The sequence below is a fragment of the Bos javanicus genome, chromosome 1, assembly GCF_032452875.1.
Source record: "Bos javanicus breed banteng chromosome 1, ARS-OSU_banteng_1.0, whole genome shotgun sequence".
Classification (NCBI taxonomy): Eukaryota; Metazoa; Chordata; class Mammalia; order Artiodactyla; family Bovidae; genus Bos; species Bos javanicus.
The window spans coordinates 15870984-15890840 of record NC_083868.1 but is presented as its reverse complement, the minus strand read 5'-3'; the positions used below and the strand labels follow the sequence as shown (position 1 = coordinate 15890840).

General features: G+C 35.6%; 1 protein-coding gene across 2 annotated transcripts in view; it reads left to right on the top strand.

Moving 5' to 3' along the window:
* Positions 1-19857, top strand: part of NCAM2 (neural cell adhesion molecule 2) — a 562754-nt gene that overhangs the window by 325372 nt on the left and 217525 nt on the right. For both annotated transcript variants that reach the window (XM_061425859.1, XM_061425935.1), the window contains exons 2-5: positions 1622-1696; positions 5616-5822; positions 7986-8129; positions 16231-16368. In XM_061425859.1, the coding sequence (XP_061281843.1) occupies positions 1622-1696; positions 5616-5822; positions 7986-8129; positions 16231-16368 (564 nt within the window). The remainder of the gene's footprint in view (positions 1-1621; positions 1697-5615; positions 5823-7985; positions 8130-16230; positions 16369-19857) is intronic.

The window sequence follows — 19857 nt, the reverse complement described above, 5'->3', positions numbered from 1 at the left end:
TCTTTAGTCTAATTTATTTTTTTGGAATTTCATGGGTATAGTTTCTCCTCTAGGTTATTTCAACTAATTCATGCTCACAGTACCTTATTTCACCATGTATTTTCTAATGTCGTAATGTGAATTAAATTTGAAGAGAGGTTCGTTTATGAAAATCTTGTGGAGTTGGGACTGATTATGAAGGGATTTTGTGTTTGTTTCTGCCACGTAGCTGTGAGTCCTATGTGAAACAGCTTTATAAGTTAATTTTCAGCTTGGGGTTTCCCAAAGAACATATATTTGCAATTTCAAAATTCCAAATCTAGGATATGGTAGAAGCATGGTTAACCTCTTTAAGGAGAAACATTTTTCCTTTACACAGGCCAGAAGAGCCAACTATCCTTGTCATTCTCTTTTGCCAGTAGGCTAGTTTATTCTATACCCTTCTTAACACTAAGGGTAAATCTTTTTCTGGTCCAGTGTTTGGTGATGTTCTATAGCATCCCCTCTTCTCAGCAAGCTTGGATCCATCCTCTGCAATCTTTGAGCCTTTTAGTTACTATGACCCACAAATTCCCAATGTAGGCTTGTACTCTAAATTTCAGATTTTTCTTCATTTTTTTTTTTTTTCCTTGAAGCACCATTACTGTCCTGAAAAGGTTCAGTTCAGTTCAGTCGTGTCTGACTCTTTGGGACCCCATGGACTGCAGCACACCAGGCTTCCCTGTCCATCACCAACTGCTGGAGTTTGTTCAAACTCATGTCCATCCAGTCAGTGATGCCATCCAACCATCTCATTCTCCGTCACCCCCTTCTCCTCCTGCCTTCAGTCTTTCAATCATTCCCAGCATCAGGGTCTTTTTGGAGTCAGTTCTTTTTCTGAAAAGGTTATCAATGCATTTCTGGGAGCAAAGGATGGTGAACAGTGTTTTAGTGCATGGTCACACTGTCTTGACATATTATTAGAAACATAAATCTTTTAATTTATGTTAAAGCATAATTTTAATTATCTTCTGATGTTAGAATATTCAGCTCTTTTATTCCAAATCTGACAATAAACTTTTTTGAATATCTTTATTTTATTACCATTGCTCTAGTTACTTCAATTAACTTATCTATTTTGTGGGAAAAAAAAAAGGAAAAAGTTTATTAGTTTATTCCCCTCTCTTTATGTAGTACCTCCTCTCTTCCACATGCTTGTCTTCTTTCATGGAAATATTTTAGTAGTTAGTCAAAAAGTACTTAACTTAAAGATTTAATTATTGTAATAGCAGTGTAGGGTGTACTCTTTTTAAGCAAGTTTCCAAATTTTGAGCAAAAATTTTCTGTAGCTGTTGCCCAATCTGGTAGCACGCATAAGCCGTAGCCTGTGAATATGGAACAGTTGTCTGAGTATGAATTTTCTCAACATTTCAACAGAGCTTTAATACATCTTTTATTTGCCCTGGTTGTAAAGTGCATAATGATATAATGGGTATAATTTGTTAGATTGTGTTTTGTAAACTTTCATTTCTCTTTACAGGTAATAAAAGCATAAGAGGATAAATAATTGCTATTTAGATCATGTGATATCGACACGATGTGTTAATATTTTAGCATTTATGTTTAAAAGCAAAATTAATTTTACTCAAATATTTTCTTTCAGCTCTTCTTCAAGTGACAATTTCACTTAGCAAAGTAGAGCTTAGTGTGGGTGAATCTAAATTCTTCACATGTACAGGTATGTATTTCTACAAATATTTTCAGATAGCTTGTTTCATTCTTCAGTTAGTTATATAATATACTGAGTAATTTCATAGTTAAAGTATCATTCTCTAGAAATAAAATTGTATATTATCATTGGACTTATAATGATTGAAAAAGTGTTAATAAGCACATTTTACATATTAAACACTAAGAATTTTATTTATTACTTTCCAGTTACTAATCTTGACTGTCAAACAAACTAGATTATTTTGAAGATAGCTTAGAAAATATAATGTATGCATGATAACTTTTAAATAAATTGAAATATTTCCCTCTAATAATAATATTAGAATAAATTTATATGTTATAATTGAATAATTTTGTTTAGAAATATCATATATCATAATGCTATGAGAAATTATATGGTTCTACTTAAGCAACAAAATTTTATTCAGTATGTAAAACTCACAAATCAACACATTCTACTGCTATTTAGATTCACAATATTAATTTTCATGCATAAAGGACTTCATATATAAAGTTTTAAAATATTCATGCAGTGCCAAATTGTGTTTTAATATATTTAAAAATTGTTTTCTTTCATGATTATAATTTAGCATTTCAAAACGGAATTAAATATGTATTTCTGACATAAAATTCATTATAAAAGTTGTCTTGAGAATAGCATGACTTATGTAAATCATTATTGCAATTAATAAAAATAGAAGCAATTATAATAATGTATCTAAAAATCATATCAATTCATATGAATCTCTAGTAAAGGCCATGATTCTTCATAAATCTGCCTTCTTAAGGGTCTGAATTGATAGGTCTGTTGATACATGTTGTTGTATATTTGCAAATGGGAAGACAGAAAGTAGGGGAGAGATTGGTTCAGTATTTTTTTTTATGTCAGCACAGCTTTGGCATAAAATATAACTCTTTGTTTCTAAACTTTAACCATACTTTATATGTACAAATGTACACATGCACACATCCAGCTCAAATGTATCACAAAATCACAGAAAAATGAAATTGTTTAAAAAAATGAATTTGAAAATAAAATCAAATTTTATTATATTCTTGGATTTGCATTACCTTTATGAACTTAAAAATACAATCCATTGTATTATTTTCTTGGATTTGCATTATCTTTATAATATAAATCATATGATGTATTGCCTCTGTAGATAATTCATAAATTAACACATAATTGAAGAGTATGAATTAACATCATCCAGTGTTAGTGTTTGGCTCTTAGTAATAGGCAAACTAATAAAGCACTTTTTTTTTCCTTTTATATAAAGAAAATTAACCAAGAGCTGTACTGTTGTCCTGGAAGAAACCTTATTTATTTTAAATGCAGTAGTAAAGCAAAAATCTAAAAATGAAAATGTGGGAAACCTATACAAATCAGAACACTTGTATATATTTTTCTATCATAGTGTTGATATGTTGATATGATTCTAAAATTTCCTGCACTGAGACATCTAAAACTATGTCTTCAGATTGAACTAGAAGGTGCTCATGTTACGGAACTGGGTTTTTGACTCTTTAATCAATAGAAATTGGTAAGAGGCCAGATGAGAAATTCAGACAGGGCTTTATCCCAAATTCTGCTACACACTAGGATGTGAAAACGAGTGACAGGTTTCCTTGCTTGCTTTCTGAGGTGGGGTGAGCTGGTCCTTTAAGTGGTTTGAGGGTAGGTGTAAATCACTGGGTCACTGTGGAGAGGTAGCCTAGGTGGTACACTATGCAGGTGTCATGGGTAGTAACCTGCTTTTGCTCCCTCAAACGTAGCAGTTGGAATTTGGCCTTTATGCATCTTGATCACAATTTGCTGCAACTGCATGTGCTTGCAGTTATTTTTGGTCTCTTATAGTTTCTTTGTATTCTTTTACTCTAGGAGACATTTTTTCAGGTGCAAGCATTTCAGTGAAAGGGTCCCAGGTCCCAAGACTCAATGGAGCTCAGTCATATCCTCACAGACAAATGTGTCCCATGTATGAATTTTTATGTTACCTTTTCAGGAAAATAAATTTAATTCTACTGATTAATTTTCCCATTAGCCCAGTATCATCAGCAATATAACATGGACATTTTTATTTGGAATTACTATTTATTGGATTTGCCAAAAAAAGAAAGAATTATGATTGCACTATGAAAATCCAGAATAAACTCTCCATGATAATGAATTTTTTCCATATCATTAAGAATTAAAATGTCCAAAATATTTCACAGAAATATCCTATATAATTTACTGTGTAAAATGAGGATTTTGTATTTCTCATATATAAAGTAATGCACATTTAAATGATTCCTTTGTAACTTCCTGATGGAAGAAGAGGGAATTAAAACAAGTACCTCCCCCAGATGAGTTACCCTGTAACTACTACGGTTTTATGGCTCTGTTTAGAAAAACTGAATATAACATAACTAAAATCATTCACGATTTAACTAAACTTCTTTCATACTTTTTTCTTCATCATGTCTAATTTGATATAGGAAGGAAGATAATTTGTTTCTAAAGCCATTTTGAGGGGAAAAGAGAAGGAGAGGGAACAATTTTCTTCAAAAAGGTCCCAAAAGATGTTAGTTAACTTTATGCATTTTCCCCCGAAACTTTTCAGTTAATAGTGCATGCTGCTTCCACAAATTATCTCACAAGCAATTAGGTGAAATACATCCTTTTGGTGTCTAAAAGTAAACATGGGAAGCTTCAGCTTTTACGGAGAGGATAATAACCTAGATTCTGAATTGGAAAACTTAAATAAATGTTTACCCTGTAATGATTTGGCTGTAATTGCCTACCACCATAAGTATCGTTTCAATACATTCTAATTATCATATGATTAAATAGTTAACAGTTTTAGAATCAACTGATGAAATTACTCATTTCAGTTGGAAAAAGAGAAGATTAGGGATTCATTTGAAAAATAGTCATTGGCCTTATCTATGCAAGTTTAACAACTTGAGAGATTAATTCAAAATTCTGTTAACAAAAGCCAAAGTTTATTTTATAGAAGATTTACATTTTTATGAGCTCTGCTGTATGGCAGGGACAGTGCTATTTCCTGACTCTATCAGAAAGAATTGAGCAGATGAAAGTATGTTCATAATCATGTTTCAATTTGGATTATGTCTACTGGAGATGGCTCAGTGGGTAAACAATCTGCCTGCCAATGCAGGAGACACAGGAGATGTGGGTTCAGTTACTGGGTTGGGAAGGGCTCCTGGAGAAGGAAATGGCAACCCACTCCATTATTCTTGCCCAGGAAATACCATAGACAGAGGAGCCTGGTGGGCTACAGTCCATGGGATCTTAAAGAGTCGGACGCAAACAGGCACACACACGTCTATCAAATGGAATGTTATTTGGACTCAGTTGCCTAGCCAGTTTCAGTACTTAGATATAATAATCATAATCCATAGATCACTGTGGTAAAGTTTACACTATGCAAGTGCTAAGTCGCTTCAGTAGTGTCCAGCTGTTTGCAACCCTATGGACTGTAGCCCACCAGGCTTCTCTGTCCATGGGATTCTCCAGTCAAGAATACTGGAGTGGGTTGCCATGCCCTCCTCCAGGGAATCTTCCTGACCCAGGGACTGAACCTCGACTCCTCCATTGCAGGTGGATTCTTTAGCACTGAGCCGTCTGGGAAGCCCCAAAGTTTACTCTTATCATAGCTTAAATACCATACTGGAAAACCCATTTCCTATGGGTTTTGCTTACTCAGACTAGATTTAATCCTCAGTGTTGGATAAATAAGGATGAACATGTGTGCTAGCATTTGTGTTTACTTTCAATTTTGTAAGATTTTCAGATTTTGAGTATTCTGTTTACATTTTTTTTCTAAATTGTTAAAGTTGTTACATAATAGTAAATGCCAATATCAAAACAAACACTTGAAACATATTTTCAAGCATTTCTTTTCTATGGCTCTCTGCAGCAATTGGTGAACCTGAGAGTATAGATTGGTATAATCCTCAAGGGGAGAAGATAATTTCAACACAGAGGGTATCAGTGCAAAAGGAAGGTATTAGATCAAGATTAACCATCTACAATGCAAATATAGAAGATGCAGGGATATATCGTTGCCAAGCAACAGATGCCAAAGGACAGACACAAGAAGCTACAGTCGTTTTGGAAATTTACCGTAAGTCATGTATTTATGTTTTATTGATTGAAATTATAAATTCTTATAAAAATTCAAATTGAAATGCACTTAACAATAGAAGCTAGTACTCATTGAGAACTAAATTTGTGCTGGACAGTGTAATAATAAGACTTTTACGTATATCAGCTTATTTATATTTTACCATAGTACATCTCTAAAATAAGACAGATAAAAGGTTACAGTGGATTATAAACATGTAGATGGAGCCAAATCTATTGGGTAAATAATAGAGATGAAAATGTTTTAGTTTTCTGATGCCATTAAGAATCTGTTAGGTAATAGATAACAGTTTATTTAGTGTTACAGAACTTATTAGGAATGCTTTTTTCACTTTAAAAGCTCATGACTAGAGAAAATATCCTGTGTGACAGCAGTGAACAGTCAAGAATGAGAACTGGGGAAGGATAAGTTGACAGACTTTAGGTAGGAGAAAAAGTTGAAAACTCATATAAAGAAGAAAAATTTCTAACCAGATTCTTAGCTCCAGGTGTTTTCATTAATAAGGTTTTCTACACTTAGACCTCATTTTATGACTTGAAATTGATTAATTCCTCATTCCTACTTTTAGGAATCCTTAACCTGTTTAGGCAGAGAAGGCAATGGCACCCCACTCCAGTACTCTTGCCTGGAAAATCCCATGGATGGAGGAGCCTAGTAGGTTGCAGTCCATGGGGTCGCTAAGAGTCAGACACGACTGAGCGACTTCACTTTCACTTTTCACTTTCATGCATTGGAGAAGGAAATGGCAACCTACCCCAGTGTTCTTGCCTGGAGAATCCCAGAGACGGGGGAGCCTGATGGGCTGCCATGTATAGGGTCGCACAGAGTCGGACACGACTGAAGTGACAGCAGTAGCAGTAGCAACCTGTTTAGGAAAACTGAAGATCATTGATTCCCTGGTTTTGAAACCAGGTTCCATCACTTAATTCTGTGGTCCTGAGCAATTGGGTACCCTCTCTATTTTCAATTTCCATTTATAAAATGGGTATAATAGTAGTACTTACATCATACATAGAGTTGCTTTGAGGACTACATTAATTCATGTGCAATGTGCCTAGAATATTACTGTGCAATTAATTTGTGGTAGTTAGCATTTATACCAATGAAAAACTATAAAAGTTTTAGAATGCTAGCTCATAAGTCATGTCTTCCTTACAGCTGTGTTGAAAAAAGGGCCAAAAGTGTGCCATAGCCATACTTCCTCTTAAGATGACGACAATCTGTTGGAACATTGTTGTCCTCATTTGTCCTGATTTGACCTTTTTTTCCCTCCTGTTAGTTTCTAAACTCCTCAGAGAAGGATGTTTTACTTCTTTATATGCCCATTTGCTGTACTAATTTCATAAATTACAAAAGACTAAATTGAAAACATCATTTCATAGACTAGTATCTGGAAAAAAACTGTCATTTGAAATGATACAAAGGAAAATTCCTGGTGTTTTATTTGTAAAGGTAATTTTTTTTCTTAGTAAGAACAGTGAATTACCTTTGTGAAAATTTCTCATTAAGCATAAATATCCACATCCATGCATTCATTTGATACACTTATGGATGTCTACTATATGGCAGACAATATTCTAATTCCTAAAGACTCATTAGTGACTAAAACAGAAAATGTCACTGGCCATTTGGTGCTAACATTTTAGAAGGTAGAAACAGGAGACAAAAAGTAAGCTAAAACTAATGTATAAATGCTAGATATATATATCTTATAGAATCCTATAGGGAAGACATTAAGTAGTTTAGAAATAAAGGGTGATGACTATTTTGTATGTGGAGACTGGGCAAGAATTTGATGGAATTTAAGAGAGTGCAAATGCCCCAGAATGAAAGCAAGGCTGGAGTGTTCAAGGAAGTGCCTGGAGTAGAGATTAGGAGGAGAGAAGAAAAATTGGGATAAAAAATTATGAGATAGACTCCAGTTCATATAGGACCTCATATAGCACTGTAAAGACTTTGGACTTTATTCTCAGTGAGGTGGGAATTTATTGAGTAGGAGAATCAGATGGTCTGGTAAAGTTTTAAATGATCTAGATTTACCTAATTATTTTATTACAGCATCCATAAACAATAATTCTGAAATATGTTATTGAGGGGGATGAGCAATAATATTTCTTTGGTTTGTTTTACTTTCTTATACAGAAAAACTCACTTTCAGAGAAGTGGTATCTCCTCAAGAGTTCAAACAAGGAGAGAATGCAGAAGTGGTTTGCCGAGTCAGCAGCTCACCCGCACCTGTCGTCAGCTGGTTATATCATAATGAGGAAGTCACCGCTATATCCGACAGTTAGTATTTTGGTAACTCCCTAAGTTATATGTTCTAACAATATTGCAATTTTTTTTAAGGAGACTGAATCTGCTTGAGTAAATATAGCAATTGGATTGACCCTAAGTATCAAACAATTGTTTAGGGAACATCAGAGCTCTAAACTAGGGGTTGGCAAACTATGGCCCTAGGCTCAATTCAACCCCTCTGCTGTTTTATTAAGGTGTTATGGAGATGCAGCCAAACCCAATTGTTACATATGGTCTGTGGCTGCTTTGGAACAAAGTTGAGCAACTGTGACACAGATGGTTTGGCCCACAATAGTTATTTTCTAGAGATGACAGAAAAAGTTTCCTGACCTCTGCTCCAGTCAAGAAAAATGTTTATACAAACAGTTCAAGAATGTGAAAATGATAGTCACTCAGTTATGTCCAACTCTTTGTGACCCATGGACTGTATGTAGTCTGCCAGGCTTCTCCATCCGTGGAATTCTCCAGGCAAGAAAACTAGATGGTGGGTTGCCATTCCCTGAGTGAGGATCTTCCTCAATCGAACAGAGGTCTCCTGCATTGCAGGCAGATTCCTTTCCATTTGAGCCACCAGGAAAGCCCAAGTTCAAGGATACTGAATAAATAAAGGAATCTGTCCTGATCTATTGAAAGTCTACATTTTATAATTCAGACTTGATCCCCCTATTAGTTTTTCTGGCACTGTTCTTTCAAAGATACCTACATATTCTAAATATTATGGTAAGATACATGTGGGTAATTGTGAGAAAAGTACATTCATTCCAATTGTCTTCATGATTTTGATTCAGACCGAGCTAAAATTCCAGAATAATATGACATCTGGAATTGAATGCATAATTTCCTTACATTATGCTATTTTACCATTGTGAATTGGGAGTATTTTCAATTTAGAATATTTTTCATGGCACCTGCATTACAGAGAGGTACAAAATAATTGAGTCTTTTAAAATATTCAGTACTTTCTATCTGGGATGTCTTTGTTTTATGTTTCTAAGAAATGAAACTTCTACAGCATAAAGAAGAGAAAATAGATAGCTTCTCTTTTTGAATATGTACAGATAATATTTCATGATCACTATTGTCAATTTATTTTTTAAGTTTAGAGAATTTTTCTGGGTGTGGCATTTTCACTGCTTGTTAGTTACTGACTAAAACTTTTTTTCTAGTGTCATAAGTCAATGAGACATATATTTATTTTCAGATAACTGCTTTAGATTTTACTAATGAAATTGCATGAGTAGACTGTATATTTTTTGCTTTTTTCTCCTCAATAATAAAGGAAGCAATACATTTATAGCAGTTAAATGACATTGTCTAAACATTTTCAGATAACTTAATCTTAGGCTTCAAGTATACATATTTATATTGTACATTTTAATTATAAAAGGTTTTGAAAATGAGTTTGTTTGTTTGTTTTAATACACACAAGGGAAAACCCTCAAAGCGAAGACTGATGTTCAAGTATACTACTGATGGAGGGCTGATGCTTCTATGCTATACTTATACATTTTCCCAGTACCCCATGATGAAATGATGTGAGGCTGGATTTCCATCATGGCTCCACACTTTCCTTGGCTTTTGAACTGTGGTGTTGGAGAAGACTCTTGAGAGTCCCTTGGACTGCAAGGGGATACAGCCAGTCAATCCTAAAGGAGATCAGTTCTGACTGTTCATTGGAAGGACTGATGCTGAAGCTAAAATTCCAATACTTTGCTAACCTGATGCAAAGAACTGACTCAGTAGAAAAGGCCCTGATGCTTGGAAAGATTGAAGGCGGCAGGAGAAGGGGATGACAGAGGATGAGATGGTTGGATGGCATCACTGACATGATGGACATGAGTTTGAATAGGCTCTGGGAGTTGGTGATGGACAGGGAGGCCTGGTTTGCTACAGTCCCTGGGGGTTGCAAAGAGCCAGACAGGATTGAGTGACTAAACTAACTTAACTGAAAGCTTTGAACAGCTTTTCTAACTGCTCTGTACATAATTCATATTCTTAATCTTAAATAATAATCATATCCTTTTTTAAATTTTTTGAAATATTTTTAATTGGAGGGTAATTATTTTACACTGTTATGTTGGTTTCTGCCTTACACACAATATGATTCAGCCACTATTGTTATTCAGTCATTAAGTCATGTCTGATTCTTTGTAACCCCATAGACTGCAGCATGACAGACTTCCCTGTCCTTCACTCTCTCCCAGAGTTTGCTGAAACTCACGTCCATTGAGTCGGTAATGCCATGCAACCATCTCATCCTCTGTTGTCCCCTTCTCCTCGTGGCTTCAGTCTTTCCCAACATCAGGGTCTTTTCCAATAAGTTGGCTCTTTGCATCAGGTGGCCAAAGTATTGGAGCTTCAGCTTTAGCGTCAGTCCTTCTAATGAATACTTAGGGTTGATTTCCTGTAGAATTGACTCATTGGATCTCCTTGCTGTCCAAGGGACTCTCAAGAGTCTTCTCCAGCATCACACTTAGAAAGCATCAATTCTTTGGTGTCCAACCTTCTCCATGGTCCATAAGTATGTGTGTGTATGTATATGTATATCACCCCTATTATATGCATTTTGAAGAATGTTGAGAATTTTAAATAAAACAGACATATATAAATATTTGTTAAGTGAATGAAGAAATATTAACTTTATATCAGTAAATATATTTAACTCAGTAATATTATTTAACTCAGTAAATAATGTCTATTTTTCTTGTTCCTTCTCATTAGTTGTTATTTCTTGGGAATGAGTTAAACATAGAAACTTAACACTGAGTTTCAGGGAAAACAATGTAGAATTTTTTTTTTTTTAAGTTGTAAAATTTGTTTTTACTTTGGAATATAAGGGATGTAGGGGAATTGTGAAGATGGACACACTTTTCTAATCTTTTAATATTTAAGAAACTTGCCACATACTTCATTATTGGACAATTTTTACATTTATAGTGAATTTATAAGAAGTAATATTCTTCAGATTTTTATATATGTATGATTCTTTTAACAAAACCAGTGAAATAAATTTAGATTTATAATCATGAATGGAACATATATGGGGATTTAGAATAATGCAATGTGTCCAGATAACTTTCTGAAGCCTTAACTTGGCACAGGAGTAAAGTTTAAAGTATCCATATGAAACAATGAAGGTTTGGAAATGTTGATTTATTAACCATGCTTTTGATAGCAGCTGTTTGACAAATATGCAGAAGTAATACTCTCCAGACTACTTGAAGTGAAGATGTTCCATGTTGTTTGTTGAAAGAAATCCATAAGAGAATCCAAGCATTTAGGTAGTAAAGTGATAGTATCACATTTTGTTAGAAAGTTGAATATGTTGACTTTTAGTGTCAACCCTGATGGAAGAGTACATTATCGGAGTTGCCCATTCATTCTTAACCATTCTGAAAGCTAGCTCTGAAACTTCCTATATGCTTTGAACATTTTCTAATAAAGTACCAGTTTTGCATCAAAAGCTATGGATAAAATCATCTTGCTCAGAAAAAAAAAATATTAAATCTACTCCCAGTGTATTAATAAAAAGTCATTCAACAGTTATTTTGCACTTATCTATGTCCTAAGTGATGGTGATTCATAGTTAAAAAGATGAACTAATCTAGTGCCCTTAATATGTTAGTACTCTAGTAAAAGTATCAGTGGATGAATTGTGAAAACAAGATTGTTGAGGTATATGATAGGGAAAGTGCGGTGATAGAGGATGATAAGGAAAGAGCACTTGAATCAGTTAGGGCAGAGGGAAGTATCCAAAATGCCTGCTGACAGTAAAAAGCAACCTTTAAAGATGAAAAGGTATTAACCAGCTAAAGACTGGTGGGGACTTTTCAAATGGAGAGAACACCATATGCAGTAGCTCAGAGGTGAAAGCATGAGTGGCATGTTCCAGAACTGAATTAAGTTCATTATAACTAAACTTTATGAATAAGTGCAACTAGAATACTTATAATAACAGATAAATACAACTAGGATTTGTAAGTAAAGACTAATAGGAAAGGAATCTGGAAGAGAAGGTTGAGCCATTTCTACATGGCCTTGACACCTCTATTGAGGCTTTTAGAATTTATCCAAAGGTGACATCACTAGAGGGTTTTAATTAAGACAGTGACATGAGCTAATATGTATTGAGAAGGACATTAGTGTTTCAGTGAGGAAAATGAATTGGATGAGAGTCAAGGCAAAGCTTCAGGCAAAGAGAGTTGCTCAAATCTGAAGGAAATAATTGCTGAGGGAAAAGGAAATTTTAGACTAAGAAGTGATAAAGGGAGAAGTGATAGGATATGGATTTAATTGGATATGCAGATTGAGGGTACAGCAGAAATCAAAGATGATTCAAAGAATTTGCCTTCGGCATCTAGCTCAATGTAAAGACCTCTAAAGACAGAGTTGGGGAGTAATTTTGGAGATAACCAAATTTTGCACATACCAAAATTGAATTATTTACAGTTCTTCTAAGTGTATATATCTAGATGACTGAAACAATTGTGGAATCACAGGGATCATCTGGTCTGAAGAAAAACTGTGAATCATCAAAATATTGATTGAAGGCATAAGAGTAGATGTGACAAACCATTCAGTTGCTGTAGAATGAGAAGAAAAGGGGACTTATAAAATAACCTGCTTAAAGAAACATAAAGCAGACACCTTATTGAATATTATGATTTCCTTTATTTCCTTTCTGCAATAATGAATGTTTGGAAGTCTGTAAATGAAATAAATAGATTGTCTTTAATAGTTAAATACTCCCAATATCCAGTTACTCATGAATGACTCAAGTAGTGCTTTCTTCAAACATCTTTTGTTCAGTTCAGTTCAGTCACTCAGTTGTGTCTGACTCTTTATGACCACATGGACTGCAGCGTGCCAGACTTCCGTGTCCATCACCAAATTCCAGATCTTGCTCAGACTCACGTCCATCGAGTCAGTAATGTAATCCAACCATCTCATCCTCTGCCATCCCTTTCTCCTCCTGCCATCAATCTTTCCCAGCATCAGGGTCTTTTCTAATGAGTAGGCTCTTTACATCAGGTGGTCAAAGTATTGGAGCTTTAGCTTCATCATCAGTCCTTCCTATGAATAGTCAGGACTAATTTCCTTTAGGATTGAATGGTCTGATCTCCTTGCAGTCCAAGGGACTCTCAAAGAGTCTTCTCCAACTTTACAGTTCAAAAGCATCAATTCTATGGCACTCAGCTTTCTTTATGGTCCAACTCTCACATCCATACATGACTACTGGAGAAACCATAGCTTTGACTAGATGGCCCTTTCTTGGCAAAGTAATGTCTCTGCCTTTTAATATGCTGTCTAGGTTGGTCATAGCTTTTCTTCCAAGGAGCAAACGTCTTTTAATTTCATGGCTGCAGTCATCATCTGCAGTGATTTTGGAGCCCAAGAAAATAAAGTCTGTCACTGTTTCCATTGTTTCCCCAACTATTTGGCGTGAAGTGATGGGACCAGATACCATGATCTTAGTTTTTTGAATGTTGAGTTGTAGACCAGCTTTTTCACTCTCCTCTTTCACTTTCATTAAGAGGTTCTTTAGTTCCTGTTGCTTTCTGCCATAAGGGTGGTGTCATCTGCATATCTGAGGTTATTAATATTTCTCCCACAATCTTGATTCTAGCTTGTGCTTCATCCAGCTCAGCATTTTGCTTGATATACTACTCTGCATGTAAGTTAAATAAGCAGGGTGACAATATACAGCCTTGACATACTCCTTTCCCTATTTGGAACCAGTCCAGTGTTCCATGTCTGGTTCTAAGTGTTGCTTCTTGACCGGCATACAGATTTCTATGGAGCCAGATGAGGTGGTCTGGTATTCCCATCTCTTTAAGAATTTTCCATAGTTTATTGTGATCCACACAGTCAAAGGCTTTAGCATATTCAGTGAAGCAGAAGTAGATGTTTTTCTGAAATTCTCTTGCTTTTCCTATGATCCAACAGATGATGGCAACTTGATCTCTTGTTCCTCTGCCTTTTCTAAATCCAGCTTGAACATCTGGGAGTTCCCAGTTCACGTACTGTTGAAGCCTCTCTTGGAGAATTTTGAGCATTACTTTACTAGCTATAAGATGAGTGCAATTGTGTGGTAGTTTGAGCATTCTTTGGAATTGACTTTCTTTGTGATTGTAATGAAACCTGACCTTTTCCAGTCCTGTGGCCACTGCTGAGTTTTCCAAATTTGCTGGCATGTTGAGTGCAGCACTTTTACAGCATCATCTTTCAGGGTTTGAAATAGCTCAACTGGAATTCCATCACCTCCACTAGCTTTGTTCATAGTGATGCTTCCTAAGGCCCACTTGACTTCATATTCTAGGATGTCTGGCTCTAGGTGAGTGATCACACCATTGTGGTTGTCTGGGTCATTAGCATCTATTTTGTATAGGTCTCATTCTAATTTCTAGCAACACACTTGAATAGAATATTTTTTAAATTTGCTTTGGAATGTCATGATGTTTTAGGAGTTCTGAGTTCCTCCAGTCCTTACTATAAATTGTATTTCCTGCCGATTGCCTTTCTTTCTCTTCAGTCTCTTCTTTGGTGAGAAAATTTCCCAGGAAAAAGCATGTGTATAAACATTTTTGTATGTCATCTCAAGGTCAACCAAAAGATGAAATAGATGTTTTGGGAATGTTTAAACCTTCTGACCTGAAAATTATATATATGTAGCTTAATAATTGGTATTTTCTCTCTGAGGCAGCTTCAGAATCTCCAAATTTTCTCTCCTTATTACCTGTCTTTTAGACAATCAATTACCACATTCTTACCTGTTTTAGTATAGTCTAATAATTTCCTTATTTGTATTTAAAGCCCAAACTTCTACTATGACTTAAGGAATTGCTATGAAAAATGAACACGAAATATGAATGGTTTCATATCACAGCAGTTTCTTACTCATGTGAAGGCCAATGGGTTGTAGGATGAGAGACAAGCATTGAACCCATTGCGTTCATTCAGTGATCCAGGTTGAGGGATGCTGGGAGACTACTTTCTCATGTGACTTCTTTGTTTGTCCTAACATGTCTATTAAGCCAGCAAATGGGGGAAGAGTAATAAATACTGGAAGAGCCCCCAGAAATACTCTTTAACAGTATATATCCATAAGTGGGTATCTTAAAGATATTTCTGCCTTACCAAAAGGTCCAAGCGGGTCAAGGATGTGTTTCTCTTATCCATGTGCTCAAATACAGTACTTAGCAAACATCATGTCTGATGTTATCTATGGATGAATTAATTACTGAAATTTAGAATACTGCCTTTATAACATGTTTCAAAATAGAACAGGATATAATAATGTTCTTTACTTGATAACAAGGGAAAAGTTCTTAAGACTGCAACAAAATCATGATGAGTAAAACTTAAGACCAGGCATTATGGAAAATACAGTCAGGCTGAGATGCTGCTTAGGCTAGCCAGAGTACTTCAAGCAATCACCTAATGCATGCCCGATAACAGCTATTTTCGTACATATGCATGTGCATACACTCACACATAAAATGGAATCTTGAGATAAAGGTAACGAAGTCTAATGTATTCCATCCTAAAATGGATTATCTTGGATCTAGAAAAAAATACTTCAAATAAATCTGAGATATGATCATTTTATATGTCCTCTACCTGACTTGAATAGTATTATATATTTAGCTTCCTCCTCAGGATATGTGCAATTATTGGTTTAATTATTGTGTGAGGAAGGATATTCAATCAATTCTCTAACCCATTTCCATCCCCAAGTTGCTATATATTTGCAGTCAAAATATCTTCTTGTCTGTAATATCTAATCCCTCAGCTTTATTCTTTTGTGTATTTTTTCTGCATTCAGAGTACCAAGGGGAAAATAATAGCTTAACCATTTTATGTGGAAATAAACTCTTGAATGTATTTTCACAAAAAGGTGTAACAAGGCAGTTGTAGAGTGGAAAAATCAAAGTCATGAAATTACATTTTACTTTCAAATTGAAATTTGTTTGTTGATGAAAAGTTGGATAGTGTCAGACAAGTACCATATTTTAATACTTGGCAATTTAGAGCATGTTGGACTCTGCCTTCAATTACTGATATTGTTTCCTCTTCTTTGCTTACTTTCCAGATCGGTTCGCTATGTTAGCCAACAATAATCTGCAGATTCTCAACATCAATAAAAGTGATGAAGGTATATACAGGTGTGAAGGAAGAGTGGAGGCTAGGGGAGAAATTGACTTCCGTGATATCATTGTTATTGTTAATGGTAAGCAGAGAATAATTTGTATGTATTTTATTGTTGCATTTAGCAAAATGTTTATTAAAAGGGCAACACAGCACTTAAGACTGATAAACCTCTGCTATCCCTGGAGGAAGTTGCCTCACCTATAATATAGAGTCTGTGGCTGCACTATAGCCTCAAGGGCAAGCATGCATGCTAAGTCGCTTCAGTTGTGCCTGACTGTTTGCAACCCTATGGACTGTAGCCCACCAGTCATCTCTAACCATGAGATTCTCTAGACAAGAATACTGGAATAGATTGTGGGTTGGCATGCCCTCCTCTAAGGGATCTTCCCAAGCCAGGGATTGAGCCCTCGTCTCTTATGTCTCCTTCATTGGCAGGCAGGTTCTTTACAGCTATGCCACTTGGAAAGCCCCTCAAGGGCAAGATCTGTGACTTATTTAATATTGTTATCCTCTTTTACAAAGAGTCTATTAGGGAGTAGTTGCCTTTTGCTGGTTTTATAGTTGTTGAAAGAATGTCAAATGAAATATAGTAAAGGGGTTACTTGCTTAAACTAATCTAATTAACAGTATTTACAGGTTTTCCCTAATGTATAATTAAATGCATTGTTACCCTTTGGAATCTTAATGGACATTAATAACTAAATTTTTGACATCAAGATGACATCTCTTCCTCCAAATTTGGCTTCTTTTACTATACTGCCTGCTTGCATTAACATACTATCTGTGAGACCAGTAATATGTTAATGTTATCCTAATTATCTCCACTTTGCAAATCGAATGGGTCACCAAGGTGCACACTGTATTTCTTTAACATCTATCAAATATACACTGCTTTTCCAATCATGCTTTCCATAAGAGTGCTGCCCTTTCCAATTTTTTTTAATTTTTCTTGAGTGACCGCTATTTGTTTTCTCTGCTCTTAATCTTACAATTTCAACTTTTCTATCTTACCAACCTTCCAATACTTAAAATTATTAGTATTTCCCTTTACTTTCAAGACAAAATCAGAAACATTCTTCATGGCATAGGAAGCTGTGCCTATGCTTCCTATAGGAAGCTGATCATCAGCTACCTTCCCTAATCATTCAGTCTGGGTAACCTGTGCTTTAGCTAAATGGAAATTCTATTAGTAACACTACACAAATGTACTTTGATTTGTTCTTCTGAACAAATTCCGGTCTTTTAAACTGAGTTAGAAACAACCATCATCACATAATCTATTACCAAAATGTAACTTCTTCCTTTTGGAATGGACAGAATATGAATTTAAAGAGTTAGCCGTGAGTTTTCTATCACTTGGGACTGGGAGACTGAAAAATTAATCAATGTCTTCTTCCCTATCCTATGCTCCTTCCACCGTGAGCTATCTCTCCCCCCACCCCTTTTTTTTTTTTTTTAAGAGATTTGGAAACAACACCAGGAATAGATCAAAAAGAGTTACTTGGTTTTTCCTTTCCTGGAGTAAAAGTAGTTTAACCACAGATTTCATGCTGAAAGATAAAAAGAATATTAAATCAATGATTTTTTTCTCTTATTCCGTAAATGTATAATTAATTGATATTTAGGATACCTAGGTTCCCTCCTCAGAGAAGGCAATGGCACCCCACTCCAGTACTCTTGCCTGGAAAATCCCATGGACAGATGAGCCTGGTGGGCTGCAGTCCATGGGGTCTCGAAGAGTCAGACACGACTGAGCGACTTCGCTTTCACTTTTCACTTTCCTGCATTGGAGAAGGAAACGGCAACCCACTCCAATGTTCTTGCCTGGAGAATCCCAGGGACGGGGGAGCCTGGTGGGCTGCCATCTGTGGGGTCACACAGAGTCGGACAAGACTGAAGGGACTTAGCAGCAGCAGCAGCAGCAGCAGCAGCAGCAGCAGCAGGTTCCCTCCCTGGGTTGGAAAGATCTCCTGGAGAAGGGAATGGCTACCCACTCCAGTATTCTTGCCTGGAGAATTCCATGGACCGAGGAGCCTGGCAGGCTTCAGTCCATGCAGTCACAAAGAGTCAAACACAACTGAGTGACTGGCATTTTCACTTTCAATTTCATGGATAAAATAATGGAATAGACCAGAAAACTAGGGAAGTAGGTAGAAACTGCACATGCTCTAGGGTGAGGCCAAAGTGCCAGGCCTTTTAAGAGAAGATTTTCAGAGCTTTTTTTTTTTTTTTTTTCTGATGTGTAAAGTCTATTATTTATTGAGACTACTATAGTCAGTGGAGGTTTTGAGGAAGATTTTAGTGAAGATGAAGAATAATTGTTTAAATACGGAAATGTGTACTATGTTTGTATCCCTATATATTAATATATATCTATATTTTTGTATTTTTATTTATGAGCATTTCTAATACTTTTCTCTCTTTATTATATACAATCAGCAAAGGTAACTTAAGTGGTTATTTAGTTTCTTAATTAGTTGACTTAACTGTCTACCATGCTTTGTTTCTGAAAGAATTTAAGGTAGGAAATTTTGTGTTTTTTGTCATTGGCAAGACCTTGTGCTCAGTATATTCTTATGAAAATGGGGGTTACAACAATAGTTAAGACATTTACATTTACATTTACAATAGTAAAGTTTTTTTAAAAGGATTAAGTTTATAGGAAGCACTATATAAATATGTACTATGATTGTATGTTATATATGTGTGTGTGTGTATGCTGAGGCTTAGTCATGTCTGACTCTTTGTGACACCATGGACTGTAGCCCACCTGACTCCTCTGTCCATGGGGTTATCCCAGCAAAAATACTGGAGTGGGTTGACCTTTCCTCTTCCAGGGGATCTTCCGGACCCAAGGATTGAACCTACATCTCCTGCAGCTTCTGTGTTGGCAGGTGAATTTTTTTTTTTTTTACCAATGAGTCACCTGGGAAGCCCCTGTTATATATATATGTTTATGTAAATTTCTAGAGTAGGAAATGGAAACCCACACCAGTATTCTTGCCTGGAAAATTCCATGGACAGAGGAGCCTGGAAGGCTACATACAGTACATGGGGCTGCTAAGAGTTGGACATGACTGAGAAACTCAGCACATATGTAATATTATGCATATATTTTTAATACTAAAACACTATTTTGAGACTTATGATAAAAAGGAAATGTCATCTGGAAGATGTAGCATATTAAGCTTTTATTATCCATTCTGCTGTTGTGATTTCTTTTAATACATTTACAAATGTTCTATTTCCACATTAGATTATCTGTGATAGTTTGAATGTGATGACATTTATTTTAAAGGAAGGATTATTTGGGTATAAGTGGGTCCAATTAACAAAGTTTGAATCATCAAGTCCATCGTGATCTACATTCAAACTGGAATGTTTATTTCTTTATCTACACTTATTATTCCAGAGAAGGCAATGGCAACCCACTCCAGTACTCTTGCCTGGAAAATCCCATGGATGGAGGAGCCTAGTAGGCTGCAGTCCAAGGGTTCCTGAAGAGTCGGACATGACTGAGCAACTTCACTTTCACTGTCATGGATTGGAGAAGGAAATGGCAACCCAC